The sequence below is a fragment of the Orussus abietinus genome, unplaced genomic scaffold (assembly GCF_000612105.2).
Source record: "Orussus abietinus isolate OABI.00-Male unplaced genomic scaffold, Oabi_2.0 scaffold2, whole genome shotgun sequence".
In the NCBI taxonomy this organism is placed as follows: domain Eukaryota; kingdom Metazoa; phylum Arthropoda; class Insecta; order Hymenoptera; family Orussidae; genus Orussus; species Orussus abietinus.
In genome coordinates, this window is record NW_019396012.1 from 3,821,469 (window position 1) to 3,837,679 (window position 16,211).

The following is a 16,211-nucleotide window of genomic DNA, read 5'->3' on the forward strand; positions in this document are numbered from 1 at the left end:
CACGATTCGTGTGCACTACCTTGGAAGTACGACGTACGCCTGTTTCGTCTTCTATCTAGATTTTTCGAAGCGCATTCCCTCTTCTCTTTTCTTTTCTCCCCCTTTCCGTTCGCCTCTTCACCATTCTGCTAAGGGGAGAAATACCTGAGAGATAAATTAAGGAAGAATCATATCGGAAATGTTTCTTGGTTTATATTTTCAATAAATTCGAAGCGACCGTTGCCATAATCCGGACAGGTTTGCCAGAATCACGAGGATTTATGCCATGGAAAATCTAGTGCTAGTATTTCCTCAAAGAATTGAACTTGTAAAACGGATCTAATGAATATCCTAACAGACTTTGGTATTTCTGCTTTTAGAATGAATCATTCGCGGCACGAAATCGTGTAACGCTTTGTTCGATCTTGTGCAACTGGAACGCGTGAAAAGACACTTGGAAATGAGGAAAACAGAAATAGCGGACTTTCGTATATTTCATTTTTCTTTATAACCTAAACTATTGAGTCAACAACGCGAGAAACGAAGACAGCTATCCTCTTGTAAAAAATCATATCAATTGCAAAGTTGGACGTTAAAGTGACACGCTCACGAGGGACAGAGTCGCATGTCCGGCGAATAATTACAAGGAGAGATGAAAAACGTTCGCGACTTCTGTTTTCTTCGGAGACATCACTCAGATTTCGATCATGCCCGGGCTCTCGCATGCCCGTTCGTTATTAAATATATATTAAATTTGAATATGTATCGCATTTTAGTACGAAGATGCTCGTGATCCCGCGACTGAAATGCAGTAGATAATGTCTTACACACGCACGTCTATAGGAATTAGAAATGAACGGAGTAGGACCGGAGTGGATGTCAATTCTCAACGACGATGTCGGTGACGGTAGAGATGACCATTTGGGACTCTAGGACAATGTATCGTTACATCGCAAAATACACGGCACACACGCCGCTGCCAGTTATTCCCACTCCTGATTGTAATCTCGGCATCGATATCGCAAATCATTATAAAACCTTCAGTTTTTATTGCTCCCTCGATTACTTGTGCAAATCAATTAGAAGTTTCGATTTGATCGAGAACGACTCTCTGGCTGTCGATCGAGGCTTAACTCGCCAAGAGAAAAGCATCGGTCGATGATGATTCGAAATCCATGTCAATTGCATTGCGCGCTATTCATTAGCCATCTTTAACGTTTAATATCTAGTGAATGTTCGCGGTTGCGGAAATTGATGGAATTCGTTAAGTGCTAAGAGATGCATGACCGACTGCACATAGAAACGAGTACGTTTAGACAATGTGTGTGTTTCTTTCTTATGTCGATACGAATAAAATATAAAACGCGTGAGGCATGCAAAAATTATGTGTAATCATTTTTATAAGTGTTCGTTTGTACAGTGTAACGTGCTTTCATAGATGGACTTCCATAGATGGTTGGCATATTTGGTGGAGTAGCTTTTTCGGCGTACGAACCCTCCCATTTTTGTCTCGGAATATTCTACGACGATAACGAGGGAGAATTACTGACAGAGTGGTTTGTGTCTCACTTAACCTGAACCTTTCGAGCCTTTTCAACGATTAATATTTATGCCCCCATAGAGATGAAAGGAGACTGACATTAAGGAACGAGAATTCCATCGTCGTTCCTTCGAAAACTGCTTATCAAAACGTGAATATCGGTAAATAAAATTGAAATTAATTAGTTAATATACAAGTGTTCTTTCGTTCCGAAATGGCTTGAAAAGTTCCGAAGTTCCTAAGATGGATCCCCGAAAAATTACTCGAAGAATGCAACGGAGGATTTAGGTGAAAAAGAATACGATACCGAAACCAGGACGAACTTGACGGTACTTTGTCAGGTCAAGATAAGAAACCCAATTTAAAAACGGTTTTATCTTAACGATACTTCCTCGTTACCGATCCGTTGCGTCCTTCGAGCCTCAACATTCTTACAACGTCTTCGACCCATGTTGCAATTCTGAACTATCTAACTAGTCTTACTTCAGTAGTTTAATATAATAATAAACCGCGTAGAGGCTCGTTTTCGTTTAAGGTTCATCTACAAGATGTAATGATATGGACACGGCACAATGATCAACGGTGTGATGTATATACATATATATGCACACAAACACACATATATATATATATACATACATAATATTTATATATGTATAACTTTGTCTCCCGCCAACTCTCCTCCCTAGCCACTTATAAATTAGTAGGTTACTCGTTGCGACCCTCTTTCTCTCCCCTACCTGATATCTTCTAATCGCCCAACCGCAACGGATCCATGTACACGAATGATGTACTAACGTACGTAAAAGTACACATTTTACAGGTCTCGCAACGTCTCTCCCCCTCCGTCTCACGTGCCCTTCTTCCCCATCGGCTAATGTAAAAACTAAACCGTCCAATTGTAGCCTGTTAAAGATTTACGGACGACGTAAGAAAAGACGTTTCCTCGACCTTTCGTCAAAAGGAATTTCTCAATTTCTCATCGTGGAAATAAATGAACGTCCTCGGTGGGAAGCTCGCCGTGAACGAAGCCGACTGCGCTCCCTGCAGGAGCCACGTATCCAGGTGATAGCTAATCGCGACCCTGTCCCGCATCGACGAGATCCCTTGATTTCGAACCGTGTTTCTTGGCCCTCGCGGTCGACGCGAAGTTTCCCCCTTTGCCGAGCATTTCCTTCGCGTTGAAATGTGCGTGTTTGACTCGGATACGCCCTCCTGGACCGTCCTCGATTCGTCTCCGTCGAATTCCCGTAGGACTCTCTACCTTTCTCTGGCAACGGCTCTCATTCGCAGGGTACAGGCATTCCCTTGGTCTAGATTAACGTTTAATCGGACACACCGTACATACGCGCCGCACGATTCCTCGAGCTTAGTATTGTCAACGGTTAGCCGTTCCCGGTAACGGCGTCGCGTAAACGGTCGGTTCGGAAAGCCGAACTTTCGCAAGCAGCGGGGCACGAGCGCGGAGAACGGCTCGCTTACGAAACGCGGGAAAAGACCGCGGTAAACTCCGACTTGGACGAACGGAACGAAACCGCCGGTGCCTCCTGTCCCTACCGCCTCCCTGCCGTTCGCCTCTTCGTCGACTTTGCGATTCCCCCGGCCGCGGTTACGCGCCGTAATCGGAGAGCCGTCGCTCTCGATTCGAAGTGGAAATCGAAAGTGTCCCGCCGTTCGTGACGGTCGTGTGACGCGTAGGGTATGACGCGTGCGGTGCTCCCCCGCGCGCGGGACCGTATGCCTAAGTTTAAAGGGTAATTATCACAGAATATACGAGATATTTTTGTTCTTTTCTTGTAAGCTTACGAGAGATTTTTAATAAAGCGGAGAGCGGGAGGATTAAACGGCGAGCAACGGCGTCGAGGCGACTCGTTTTACCGAGGTTTCGACGACGTCGCCCGCCAGGTACAAGTTGCCAGCCTCGTGTCGTAATAAATACGTAATTAGTTAGGCAGCGGAGAAAATAGACACTCTTACAAATGAACGATGACTACGAGACCGCGCGCGCCGGACGCGTTGCCGACACTTTTGAGACCGTCGTGCGTGCGCGTCGCGATTCCGGGCACTTCCGGATTCTCGGACGCGCCAGGCGACGTCCGGGGACGCCCGGGGACGCCCGGGGACGCCCGGGGACGCCCGGGGATGCGGATCAAAATTTTCCATTCAACGTCGGATGCTTCCGTTGGTCGAAACGACCCCCTAACGAGCCGGTCGATTCGTTGGAACGGTCGGAATAACGATTTAACGCCCGCGTTTGATCCGGGTGCCGCGCTGCGCCGCGCCGCGTCGACCGAGAACGGGGTAGGCACGTTTTCTCTCGCCGTGTCCGGCTAAGTTTTGCTTTAGAAAGAAAATCTGCTCCTAACGGATTCCTAATTGGACTCGATCGTGGGTTCGAAAGAACCGGTGAACCAACGGTTCAACCGAAGAGAAAGGAAAAGAGCCACGACGACGATGGCCAAACTCGCGTCGGCTCGCGCGATCTCGCTCGGTTCTTTACGATGAGGACATAATTTACATTAGAATGCCTATTATTACTAGCGGCGCGCCGTGAATATCGTCAAGACGCACCTATTGGTCGTACGCAATGCTACCCTTAGACTGTATTAGAAAAAACTTTTTTTCGTCAACAATTTCACGTATCTACAATAAATAAACCGTCCCTCCAGCAGCGCTCGAAGCGTACGCCACCGACCGACTACTTTTCCGCCGGTGAAAAGGTATCTCCTCCTCGTACGCTCGAACGTCTCCACGCGTAAGTCTTTAGATCCCGCTCGCGAGCTGCTCGCCCGATCGAGCGACGTCTCGTGGGGATCGTCCTCGATTTCGTGGACGATCCCCTCGAGTCCCCTCGTTATTTCTTCCGTCTTTACATATACGAATATTACCGAATATATTGCGTACTGGCAGCACTGTTTTCGCGCGTTCGTCTCGGGCGGCTCCCGGAAGGCAGAAATCGTCCTTTCGCGCACGCGACGCGAAGAGTCCTCGACTCGGTCGCGCTTCTTGACGACGTAACCCGATTTCCGTCCTCGGCCCCGACTCCTTCCGCCCAGCCCGCGTCGGCGGTCGGCGGCGGTCGGCGGCGGTCGGCGGCGGTCGGCGGCGACGGCACCGACGAGGTTCCCGACGCGGTCGCTCGGTCACGGAGAGACCGCGCGTGGTCCCCTCCTCTTGGCTTCTCTCGGTTCCGCCTGGTGGACTCGTCCTCGTCCGTCGTCGGAGCTTCCCGTTTCGAGCCCCTTGCAATTTAAGCTCCTTCGGGCTCTTTCGAAGCCCGATGGTCACGTGGCGTTCCTGTCACTTGGTTTCCGGTGGCGCTTCAGGTGGGATTCGGCTGGGGATTTTCCTGCCTGATGTCGCTCTTCAGCTTGACGAATTCCTTGGCCACCTCGTCGTTGTTTCGCTGCGAGAGAATCCTCAGAATCGTCCAGCCCGTTTCGTCCATTTGGATGCGCTTGCCCAGGGACAGCCAGCAGGCGCAAGAGCCTTGGTCCACGATGTCCTTGAGCTGCATCACCGCCACGCCGACCAGCCTGTCCTCGCGAGCGAAACAGTAGTCCTTGACGCATATGTGCAGCTCGTAATAGTCCAGCTGCTCTTCATTCCCGATGATGCTAAGAAGGAACATAGGGTTACGGCTCCGGGTCCGATGTACCGGGTAGGGCGCACACGAAAGCGATATCTTACAAATGAAAGGTTTCGTTGAACTTTGGCGACCAGTTGTTGCTCTTCGACTTCGTCGCGTGCTTTCTCTTCTTGTCGGCGAGATACGGCCCGATTAGGTTGACTTCGACGAAAGGTCGGAACATTCCGGGGGCGACGGGCCACTTGAGATCGTTCGCTGCTACCACTGCGGGAAATCGATAACCGAGATTAGTCCTAGTTTATCGTGATAGGGGACGGAAAGACAGACGTACCCTTTACGGTGACTTTGTGTTCTCCGGTCCCAGGGTGGGTGAAGAGGTCCACCTGAATGCTTACTTCGCCCACGGAGCCCTCGTCCGACCCAGAGGTGTCTGAAAATCGAAACGAACGTCTCAGGGACGATCCCCCGACGAGGGCGGTCCTCTAGCGGGGACCTATCGTCCCCTGCGAGTCCGCTCGGGAGGAATCTCGCTGGGCAACTACTCGGCTACTTTCCGGGCGGGGTTCTTTAAGCCGCTACGCTCGAGCGGGTCAACGAACTGCATGCTCTCTACTTGGTGCAGCGGCTCGTTCCTCTGGTCCGTGGCCGGCTGCTCGGGGTCCACCCGGAGCCACCCCGATCCTCCCGGGGTACGCGGCGCGGGCACGGAATCGAAAGTGAGTGCCGGGTCGACTAGGGATCTTTCGGAAAGAGAGCGGTGGCAGCGGATGTAGCAACGGTAGCAACGGCAACGGCAGCGGCAGCAGCGGCGGCGGCGGCGGCGGAACCTAGCGGGCGACTATCGACCTATCGGCGCCGCGTCCTCCGGACTCGAGCTCTCGGCCGGGTCGCCGCGGGGACACCGAACTCGGCCCGGTGGAGTCCGGAAGGCGCGGGGAGGCGATGCGGGGGCCGGGTCCTAGGGCAAGTACGTTCGACTCCGGGACGAGTTCCGATTTGGGCGATACCTTGTCGGCTTTCTCTGCGCAGAGGGGGTTTGGTCTGGCGGAGGGGCTCTTCGAGGGTTTCCAAGCCGTCGACGCCCTCGCCCTCGTCGCCCCTCTCGCTGCTCATCGAACGCTGACGTTGACGCAACGTCGACGCATCGTTCAGCGGCACTGTTTTCCCACAATTCATTATGTCTTTGCGTGTATATGCAGTTCGCGATTTCTCTAGCGGACGCTAGGCGAACTGGGCGCGAACTTTCGTACGCGCGACGGAACGGAAAGGGGAAACGGTCGCCACGGCACGGGGACGTACCTTCGTTGGTTTGGGACGTGACGAAAGTCTTGATCAGCGTGTCCGTCGTCTGCGTGTACAGACTCAGGGCGTATCGCAGACTCTGCAGCTCCGGGGACTTCTCCAGGAAGTTCTTCTTCAGGCCATTTCCGCTCGCGTGGAAGTAGACCTTTATCGTGTCGAGGGCTACATCCAAGACGGCGCACTGTTTCGGAGACAGGTTCTTCTCCACCTCTTTCGAGATGTCCTGGAAGGAAGACGATCGGATCGGTTCTACGCGGGTCGGCCTCGAGAGAGCCGCGACGCGGATACCTACCATGACGCCGCTCAGAGCGTTTTTCACGTCCGGTTTCCCGGCCATGTGATTTTTAAAGAGCCTCGACATGTCTTCTATCTTCGCGTTCGCTGCCAGATTCTTAGCGTTATCCGTCAGATGCTTGAACACCATCTGCCGAGCAAGACGCGCACCGTTACCATCGAGGAAACCCTGTCGGAAGCGACGCGAGTCCACGACTACTTACGCTCTTGTCCGTCATCGGAGGCAGGACCACCGTTTTCTCCAGGATCCTCATGACGATCTTCCACAATTCCTTCAACAACCTTTTCAATACCGTCTTCTCGCAAGTTTGAGCGTACATCGAGAGACTTCCGTCCAACAAATCCATCAACGGCCGCAAAACTTCGTCGGCTTCCACGGCTACGGCATTCCTTTGAGCGGGCTGAGTCAAGGTAACTTGTCCTCCTCCTTTGATCGCAAGAAGAAGAACTCCGAGCTCGCGGACGGAAGCTATTATTCTCGGCTCGAGACTCTTGGCGAAGAGCATCGCCAGATCGTCCAGGACGCTGTTCAACTGTTGCTGCAACTCGTTCAGGATGTTCGCAGCGTCCTCCTCCAACTTCTCCCCTCCCATGGACTCGAACATCTTCTCCAACTGGACCCGCAGTTGTTGGATGTTGTTCATGAGGATGCAGGCCTGCGAGAAGCGAGAAAGGCAGGGGTAGGGTTCGCGGCAGATCGGGGTCGCTCGCGTCGCGTCGCTTACCACTCGTTCCTCCTTCAGGTGGCTAGGGAACTCCTTCTTGACGATGTCCGCGTACGCGACCAGGACCTTGACTATGGTCTTGGCGAATCGCTTCATGTACCTCTTCCATATCTCGGGGTCTGGACAATCCAGCCTCGAGACGACTTCGAAGCACTGTGTCAGCTGAGTGAAGACGTCGACGACGGAGCAACTGAAGAGGGAGTGTTCGCTGCTTCTTTGGAACTGGAACGTTAAACGGAAACGATTTGTCGAAACTCGTCCCGCAGTCTTCCGGGAGGGACGCTTACCCCGTCCTTTTTATCTCTATTGAAGGCACCGTGAAGATACTCCAGGGAAACGTCGTCGTTCTCGTTGAGCCACTGCATGACGAAAGGTTCGAACCAGGCTGGATACTCCGGTACCGCTCCTTTGTAAGGCGGCACGTCCTCGACGTAGTTAGTGTACAGCCATTTCACCTTGAAGTGAAGGTTCATGTAAGCCGACGACTTGCAGAGCCGATGCTGCTCGTGCTCCTCGAGGCCGTACTTCATGTCGACCGCGAAGACGGCCCACATGGTGGCGGCCGAAAGCTGCCCGATGTTCAGCTCCTGCGGGAACTGGTTCAGAACGTCGCCGTAGCTGTTTCGGTCCTCGTCGATCACCGAGACGATCAGGGCTATCAGCTTGTGCCAGAAGTCGAGGGAGTCCAGCCGGGGCCCGCTGTCCTCGGGGACCTTCTTTACCTCGCTGGGGTCGGCCTGGAACTCCCTGTTGTAGAGCTCGTAGCAGTGCTCGAAGAGGAAGTGATAGGTCGCCTTCAGGCAGGCCTTCACGCATTCCTTGACGACGGTGCTCGCTCTCGGCGGACTCGACAGCTCTTGAACCTTCATTCGGAAGAAGGTTATGCTCGTCAAGAGGTCCACCGTGCTCTTCAGGTCCATCAGCTTCTCCTTGCTCGAGGCCGGGAAGTTGTTGCGATACATCGAGAGGTCGATCCTTAACGAGTTGTGCAGCTGGTCCAGCAGCTTGATGAACTTCTCTTTCTGGACATTTACCAAAAGGTCGTTAGCTCGTCGGTGGGAGATTTCGCTCGACCGAGGGCATTCGGCAGAATATAATACCGATCCCGGGCTGTCCCCTCTCGTTCATCGGGGGTTCCTTGGCCAAGAGGAAACCCGGATAATCCGTTTTACCTAGTCTCGGACCCCGAGAACGTCTCTCGCGACGCCTTTAAATTAATCTTCGACGGCAGGAAACGCAATAACAAGTCCGGAGTGAAATTTCTCCTAGTAACGACGCCTCCGCGGGAGAAGCGATTACGAGGGGTCACGTATTCCTGGCAGGTTAACGTCGCCTTGACCGGCGCGTCGCCGGTGGTCGGGACGTTACGGGACGCCGGTCGATAAATTTACCGGGCGATATACCCCTCGTAATAACGTGCATTAAGCTCGGCCGGATGACGAAGTGTACTTTGGTGGCACCGGGTCTCTCGATTCGAGCGGCCGTTTACCGCTCTCGTTTCCACTCGCTGGCCGACCGTTTCGCCTTCCGTTTCCCCCGACGGGGGAAGTCGCCTTCGGCCGAGGAGGCGTGGAACTTTCGAAAAGAAGGGTCGCTCGTTGCGAGTTATAAATCGAGCCGATAGTCCGGATGCGAATAAAACGTCTCTTCCGTCACCGACAGCCGCCGTTTTTCCTCGGGTCTCTCACGGCAGCGCGGAATCCCTTCCCGAGGGCCGAAAGTGCACTTCTGGATATTCTCTCAACGGCGGCCTCTATTTCACCCTCGCATAAGGCCATCCCGTCCTCTCCTCAGTTTTTCCCCCATTTTTCTCATTTCTCTCGTAATCGCGCCCTTTCCCCCGAAACGGAGCCTAGCGGAAGATCCGCCACTTTGTTCGCGGAAGCGCCCTCGGATTTACCGAATCCCTCGCTCGCGTAAACCGAAGAAAGGACGGGCTTTCGACCCTTCCCACCCTCCGAGTCGCTACCGCGTTGATCGGTTTTCGTTAATTGTACCTACCGTAGAAAAGAAGGCTCGTTCCATCGGCTTCGGACGATTCTCCTCGCGTCGGGCGCACTTTGGAACCGTTCAAGGAGAGCCCGGAGGTACCCGAGTAACGAGGTTTTAAGCCGCGCGCGTACTTCGGTACGTATTCGTTAACTGCGTTCCCCTCGTTAAAGTTAGCGCAAAGTGCATTGTACATTTTTCCACGAAAGTGGTCGATTCCCCAGGTTCCCCAGGTACCGCGGCCGCACGGTAACGCTTCCACTTTCGTGCCCCGCGATTATTACCGAACTCGTACGGCCGCGGTTTCCGCCTCGGCTTCGACTTTACGGTCGCCTCGTTCCATAACTTGGCCCTTCCGACAGGAGTTTTCCCCTTCGCGCGGTCGATGCCACCGAGCGCGACCCCTCCGGAGAGGCGAGACTCACCCCGAAGTTGCTGGCGGCGAATCTGTCGCTGGCCGAGACGGCGGAGCTGGCCGTCGTGTGGGCGTAGTAGGCGTTGATGTTGGCCAGAAGGGTCGACATGACCGCGGGCACGCCGGGGCACAGATACTTGGTCGAGAGGCAGTGGAAGTGCCTGGAAGAGTGACGCGAGGTGACCGGGGGTCCGGGGGTCCGGGAGTCCGGAGGATCCGTAGGATCCGGGCGAAGGGGTACCACTCACGTCATGGCCTGGTAGATGCTCTCGATGCCGTAGCGCATCGCGAACTCGTCGACCAGCTCCTCCCCGGGCGGGTCGAAGTAAACCTTCCAGGCGTCGTCGCCCTTGGCCTGGGGCAGCGTCACCATGCCGTCGTTCTTCTCGCACAGGCTGTGGAAGAGGTTCTCGTGGAGGCAGGTGTACTGCACGTGGTACGGCGCCACTTTTTCTTCGCCCTTGATCTCGACGCTGATGTGGAGCCTGATGGCGCCGGAGACGGCGCTCTTGTCGGTGCGCTTCTCCAGGTTGTACCAAACGTCCATCTCGCCGGACAGGGTGCGCACCTCGATGATCGTCTGGCCCAGGAAGTCGTCGCTCTCTCGGGTCAGCTTCTGCCGCAACTTCGACTTGAGGTCGTTGTCCTCGTCCCACACGCGGACCTTGATGCGGTCCGAGGAGTTGTGGCACTCGCTGTCCGGAGAAGAGAGGGGTGGAGGTTATTCGCGGATCGGCCCCGGACCGTGGCCCGGTCGCGCTACTCACAAGTAGAACTTCTCGTGCCAGACGGGGTTCAGCTCCTGCGGCACGGTCCTCGTGCGCTTCTTCACCTTGCCGACCTGAACGGTGACGTAGGGGTCGGACGTGCCGCTCTTGTCCTTGGCGATGAGTCCCTGGGCGCAGATCACTGGAAGCGCGGGCGATCACGCGGTCAGGACGAGGTGGGTCCCGCGGGCCGCGGTCCGCGCGCGGCCGGGCCTCGGGGGGCGAGGTCGGCGCGCCCGCGGACCGGGCCCGTCGGTGGGACGGGCGGGGGCACGCGGTTCGGGGCCCGAACGGCGACCGTCCGCCCTCGACGCTCTTCGCCGAGCGACCCCGCGACGGACTTTCCAGCCATCCTGTAAAAGCGTGCAGAAGCTCGGCGCGCGTTGCCGCGGGTCAGGACCGAGGTGAGCGTACACGGAGGAGGCGAGGTGGAGATGCGTGCTGCGACGTCACAGACGAAGAGAGACACCCATGCCCATGCTACAAACTCTTTGCTTTCCGGTGGCCACGGGATGCTCCCTGGGTCGAGTTCCTCGGGGGCCTCTACCGTTTCGGACCTCGGCCGGGCTCGATCTCCCGGCTACCCGACGGTCACCGAGCCGTCGAGGAGGTTCGCGGCCGGTTTCGCGGCGGTTTCGCGGCGGTTTCGCGGCGGTTTCGCGGCGGTTTCGCTTCCAAAGGAGCTCGCACTCCGGGACCGATTCTTAGGACCGGACACAATGGACGCGGACTTCTCGTCCCTCCGTTCGTTCCCGGAGCGCGGCTTTTTTCGGCACCGCGCGAGACAAAGGCGCGATTGTTCCCCTAAAATATTTAGGTCCCTTCCGGCGCGTCGCGGCGCGAGTCGATCGCCACCCCTTACCGACGCCCGCGTCGATTTTCCCCGACGCCTTGCCGACCCCCGGCCAGGACGAGTCGATACCGTGCCTTCGATACTTATCGACGTTTCGATTAGCCGAGGGGCCGAGTTTTCCTGCCGTTCCGCTTTCCGGAATTCCCGTCCCAGCGACGCCCGCGCCGGGCCCGGGATTGCGGCAGCTGACTCCGCGCCCGTTTTAATTCGCGCTCGGTGAATCGGGAGATCCGATTACCGGAACGGAAGCGGAAGTGGCGCCAACTGTTCCGCCCCCCTCCTGGCCTCCGCGTCGGGCTACTCTTTCGCCTCTCGGCGGATTGGCGAGCGGCCCCGACTTTCTGGGTTAAGGATGCCAATTAAGAAGGCAAAGAACGGCTACCGCGGGCCCGACCGACCCGCGCCGCTGCGACTCCCGGACGGGCCCCTGGCCGCCGCGGGGGCGTCGGGGCGGCCGGCGCCGCACCTGGCTGTACGTTCAACTATCGATCCCGCGAGGCGCTCGCACGGAAACCCGCCCTACGCGCGACTCCGGCCGGAACCTTGCGCCCGATCCGCGAAGGACCCGCCCCGATCGCCTCACTCCGAGGCCCGAAGGGATCGAATCTCGGGGGTGCGTCACCTGTTATGGCGATCTTGCAGGACCACTTGCTGGTGCCCTCGAGGACCATCTGCTCGGCCTGCTCGAGGCTGTCTATGTGGGTATCCGGGTCGACTGAAAACGTCGTGCTGAAAAGAACAACGTGAAAAGTCATGGGCGGTTCCGGGGCCGGGAGGGCCGGTGACCGTCACTCGCCGCGGACCGACGGGGCCGGGTCGACGGATTCCGCAGACGCCGTCGTCGCCGACCTTGCCAGGGCACGAGACTTGTTGCGCTCCTCTTCGTGGCCCGCGGCCAACTTTCCTTGGCCCGCCCGCCGGGCGATCGACCGATCGTCGTCGTCGTCGTCGTCGTCGTCGTCGTCGCCGCCGCCGCGGCCGCCGCGGCCGCCGACCCGGTGCCCCGCGACGAGGACGCGCGCGGAATCCGCCGGCCCGCGACCGCACCTGCAAACCTGCAAAATCCCCGATTACCATTTCGACCACGCTGTCGGCGTTCGGGGGGTTACATCCAGCGACGATGCAGTACCACAGACAACACATTTAGCAGCCCGCCATACACGTCACGCACGCACACTGACAAATATCGATATAAACAGGAAGAAATACGTAAGACGTGAGGAGTGAACGCGCGATGCGGACGGGGAGACGCCTCTCCTCGACGCGCCTTAAGCGAGACGGGGCTCGATCGAGCCGACGTTTGCTGGGGTAACATCGATGCGACATCAACGGAGTCTACGCGAGACGACGCGGGTGGATTTACGTCGAGATATACATCGAGACCCGCACGCGCGATCGGAGACTAGAGGAGGCACGAGGGAGGACGTAAAGTGCGTCTAGTACGCAGCAGCAGCAGCCGCCGAGCGTTTCCATCGAGGCTTGCGGGAAGACAAACGTTACGGGTCGGGACGGGAGAGCGCAACGGAGGCTCACAAACCTGTAATGGCGATCTTCGCTGACCATTTGCTGGTCCCATCCAAGACGGATTGCTTCACCGCTGTCATGTGTCTCACGTGGGCGACCTCGTCTACCTCGAAGACGGACCTACGCTCCGACGACATTCACGTTGAGGACTACCCCAAGGTATCCCTTCCGAGCGCGCGACGCCTCCTTCGATCGCTCCTTCGATTCTCTCCTTCCGGCCTTTACTTTTACTCTTCCTTCCGCTTTTCGCCGGATTTCAGCCGGATTCCCATTTATCGGAACGCGGCCCGGGGTCGGTTGGATCGGGTGGACAAATTCTACGTCTACTAGCTCGGCGGAGCCGTCGAGTTGTTCGCGCATTTTTCTGAATCATATTTTCGGAAAAGGGGAAAGGCGGGTCCCGGCGCTCGATATTCCGACCTTAATCAGGCCGGACTCGGAAATTTTCCACGATTCGTTCACCCCCTGCACCCCGAATAGTCAGCCCACGGTCGGTGACGTGCCATGTAAGCGTGCCCTTAATTAGTGACGCGTAAAACGGAGCGTACCGTTAACGGCGTTAATTAGCCGTTTTCTCCTTTCGTGAACAGGCAAATTCAGTGCTTGACCTCGTCGCGCTGCTTTTCGAAAAATGGGAGAAGAGAAACGGAGGGTGAGATAGTCAGAGAAAGAGAGACGCGAAAGGCAAGGGAAATATTTTAGAAAAGGAAGGAAACCGAGTGGAAACGTCCGTGAAGAGCAGCCGGAAGGAGAGACCAACAACCGTTAAGACGAAACCTTCCCCCTTAGGAATATGAATATGAGACCCAAACGTGCGAGGATCCTCTCATCGCCTTGAATCGCCCCAGAGAGTGAAACTCGCGGCGCGTAAATACGAGATGAAAAGTTGGGAGTTGGAATTCGAACGATTCGCCGCGACGGAGACCACGAAAAAAAGGGAACTCTTCCCCGTAGCTTGAGCGCGAGCCTCGATAGGACTCGGTACATTGGAACGGACCCGCGCATCGATGGACTCTAAGAGGGGGCCGAGGATCCTCGCACCGGAACGCCTCGGAAACGAATCGCGACTCATTCGGCTCGGATCGAGTCGGCTTACCGAATCAGCTCGAAGATTTCCGGCTTCTCCCGCTCCCGCTGCTTCATCCTTTCCTTCATGGCCGTGATGATGCTGTTCGCTTTATCCTCGGCCCCGTGCTTCGAGCTCTTTTCCGCGGCCCCTGCGAACGGGACCGGTCAGGTTTCGCGATCCTTGGCATTTCGAGGGGAAAAGCGACTCCTCGCGATTCGCCTCCGTTGGAACGACGTCGGGTCTCTTTTCACCCGACGTTTCCGAGGACCCGCGCCCCGCCGCCACCGCGAAACCCGGCTTAACTGGGTCGGAAGTTGCACGTACTAATCATTCTAATGTGCCGGCTCGCGGCTCGGCGCCGATCGATCTTGGACCCTTGAAAAAATTCGCGGGGACCGACGCGAAGCGTCGCTTTCTCTCGGCGAATTGCCAACTACCCTCTCCCCGAGAGCCCGTCGCTTCCCCGGCGCGGGCGTACTCACTCTGTAGGCAGTCCGCGTTGAGCAAGTCCTTGCACTTCTCGTGGCATTTGACGCCGCACTCCATGCACCGGACCCCCTGCCGAGCGATGCCCCAAAGCAAGCCCTCGCACTCGTAGCAGTACGTCGGCGAGGTGGCGGTCCACGTTACGAAGTTGTGGGGCGTCGTCGAGGATATCGGGTAGATCATCGCCTGCAGCGTCTTCTTGTAGACGTGCATCTTCTGCGGATCAGCACCGTCGGGGCGGTCGATCAGGGCTGCGTTCGGGCTCCGGTCGGATTCGCGCCGGACCGGCGGCGCCCTCGCCCGACCTTCCGCGGGGCCGCGCACATGCGAGTCGGAGTCACGCAAGGTTCTACGTCGACTACGCGCGGGCGCTCATGCTCGGCGAGCGGGTCCAGGATCCGGTCCGCGGTCTTCGAGCGGACTAGCGGCGCTAGGGGGCAAGCACGCGACTCGCTAATGAAGCTCTAAGCGGAGTCCCTTCCTCGAGGAGGCGCGTTCTACCCTTGCCCTCGTGCGCTACGTCGAGGGGAATCCGAGGACGAGTCCTTCCCGGGAACGCTAGCGCTTCTCTATCCGTTTCGCGTGCCGTTCCGTTCGTACGAACTAACCCCGAACGTGCACGAGGCAATTCCCTGAATCGACGCGCCAAGAAGATTTATCGGTTCGTCGCGCGTTTCCTTCCTTTGGCGGATCGCCCAAACTTGGCTCGACGTCGTCGAGGTACGTGAAAAAAACGCGTTACCCCCCCCCCCCCCCCCCAGTGTTTGCGAGGAGGGCAGAAGAGATGATTCGGAAGCCGCCGATTCCCGAAACTCGGCGAAATCGACAGGCGTTTCGGCGAGTTAAACTCAAAACGGCCTTTCTCGAGCCCTCGGACGTAGATTTAAGTATACATCGCGGCAACGATCGTTCTTCCCCGGCACGACCTCGAGCGGTTTTTCACCCCGGGTTGATCTAACCGCGCCCGCGCGTCCCCACGTACAACGGGAAATTGTACGTCCTGACCAAGGACCTCCTAAATAAGCGGGTCAACGCACGTTCCTCCTATTCTCTAGAATTCTCGGTGTACATCTAAGTTTGCTAAGCCTTACTTGTGCGACTCGGTCGAACGGGAGCGCGGACGTAAATACGGACAGAGACAAACGTAGCCAGACAGGGACAGTGACGGACGGAAAGAAAGTGGAAGAGCTAGAGATTGAGCCAGACTTACGTGAAAGAAAATAGACAGCGTGGAAATGAGGGTAAAACGCAGCACGGTACGTATGAAAAGAAAAAATAGATAGTTGAGAAGTTAAATTAAAGTCGATCGAGCGATCGAACGGTGGGCGTCGCCTCGCCGATTGAAGCCAACTTAAAGTTAAACGATGCCGCGCTCTAATTGCGCCCTTCTTGAAACTCCCCGGGACGACCCTGGGGTTCGACGTTCGACGTATCCCGTCCTTTCTTCGACCTTCCCTTGGTCCTCGCTTACGGTCGTTCTCTCGATCTGCAACCTCGGGTGGACCGTCGAATCGATCCGTTCCTCCGAATGGGGATCGAGTTCGAGTACGAGCCTCTGCGCCGCGCGTGCCAACGCGGGCGTTGTTAAGGAAAATTCGCGGTATGTCTTTGCTATCGAATTCTATCTTAGTCCCGTTGCAAGCGATACGTCAGTCCCGAAGTAGATGCTCTTTCAACGA

General features: G+C 56.4%; 1 protein-coding gene across 1 annotated transcript in view; it reads right to left on the reverse strand.

Moving 5' to 3' along the window:
* Positions 1-281: 281 nt before the first annotated feature.
* The window catches only part of LOC105700570, a 33,554-nt gene continuing 17,624 nt past the window's right edge, over positions 282-16,211 (reverse strand). Inside the window, exons 7-21 of the mRNA XM_023434582.1 lie at positions 14,529-14,748; positions 14,074-14,194; positions 12,076-12,182; positions 10,601-10,742; positions 10,082-10,528; positions 9,844-9,994; positions 7,717-8,451; positions 7,430-7,651; positions 6,908-7,360; positions 6,703-6,834; positions 6,408-6,633; positions 6,116-6,265; positions 5,440-5,538; positions 5,210-5,372; positions 282-5,136 (exon numbers count right to left, since the gene is read on the reverse strand). Of these exons, the coding sequence (XP_023290350.1) occupies positions 4,842-5,136; positions 5,210-5,372; positions 5,440-5,538; positions 6,116-6,265; positions 6,408-6,633; positions 6,703-6,834; positions 6,908-7,360; positions 7,430-7,651; positions 7,717-8,451; positions 9,844-9,994; positions 10,082-10,528; positions 10,601-10,742; positions 12,076-12,182; positions 14,074-14,194; positions 14,529-14,748 (3,663 nt within the window). The 3' untranslated portion in view covers positions 282-4,841. The remainder of the gene's footprint in view (positions 5,137-5,209; positions 5,373-5,439; positions 5,539-6,115; positions 6,266-6,407; positions 6,634-6,702; positions 6,835-6,907; positions 7,361-7,429; positions 7,652-7,716; positions 8,452-9,843; positions 9,995-10,081; positions 10,529-10,600; positions 10,743-12,075; positions 12,183-14,073; positions 14,195-14,528; positions 14,749-16,211) is intronic.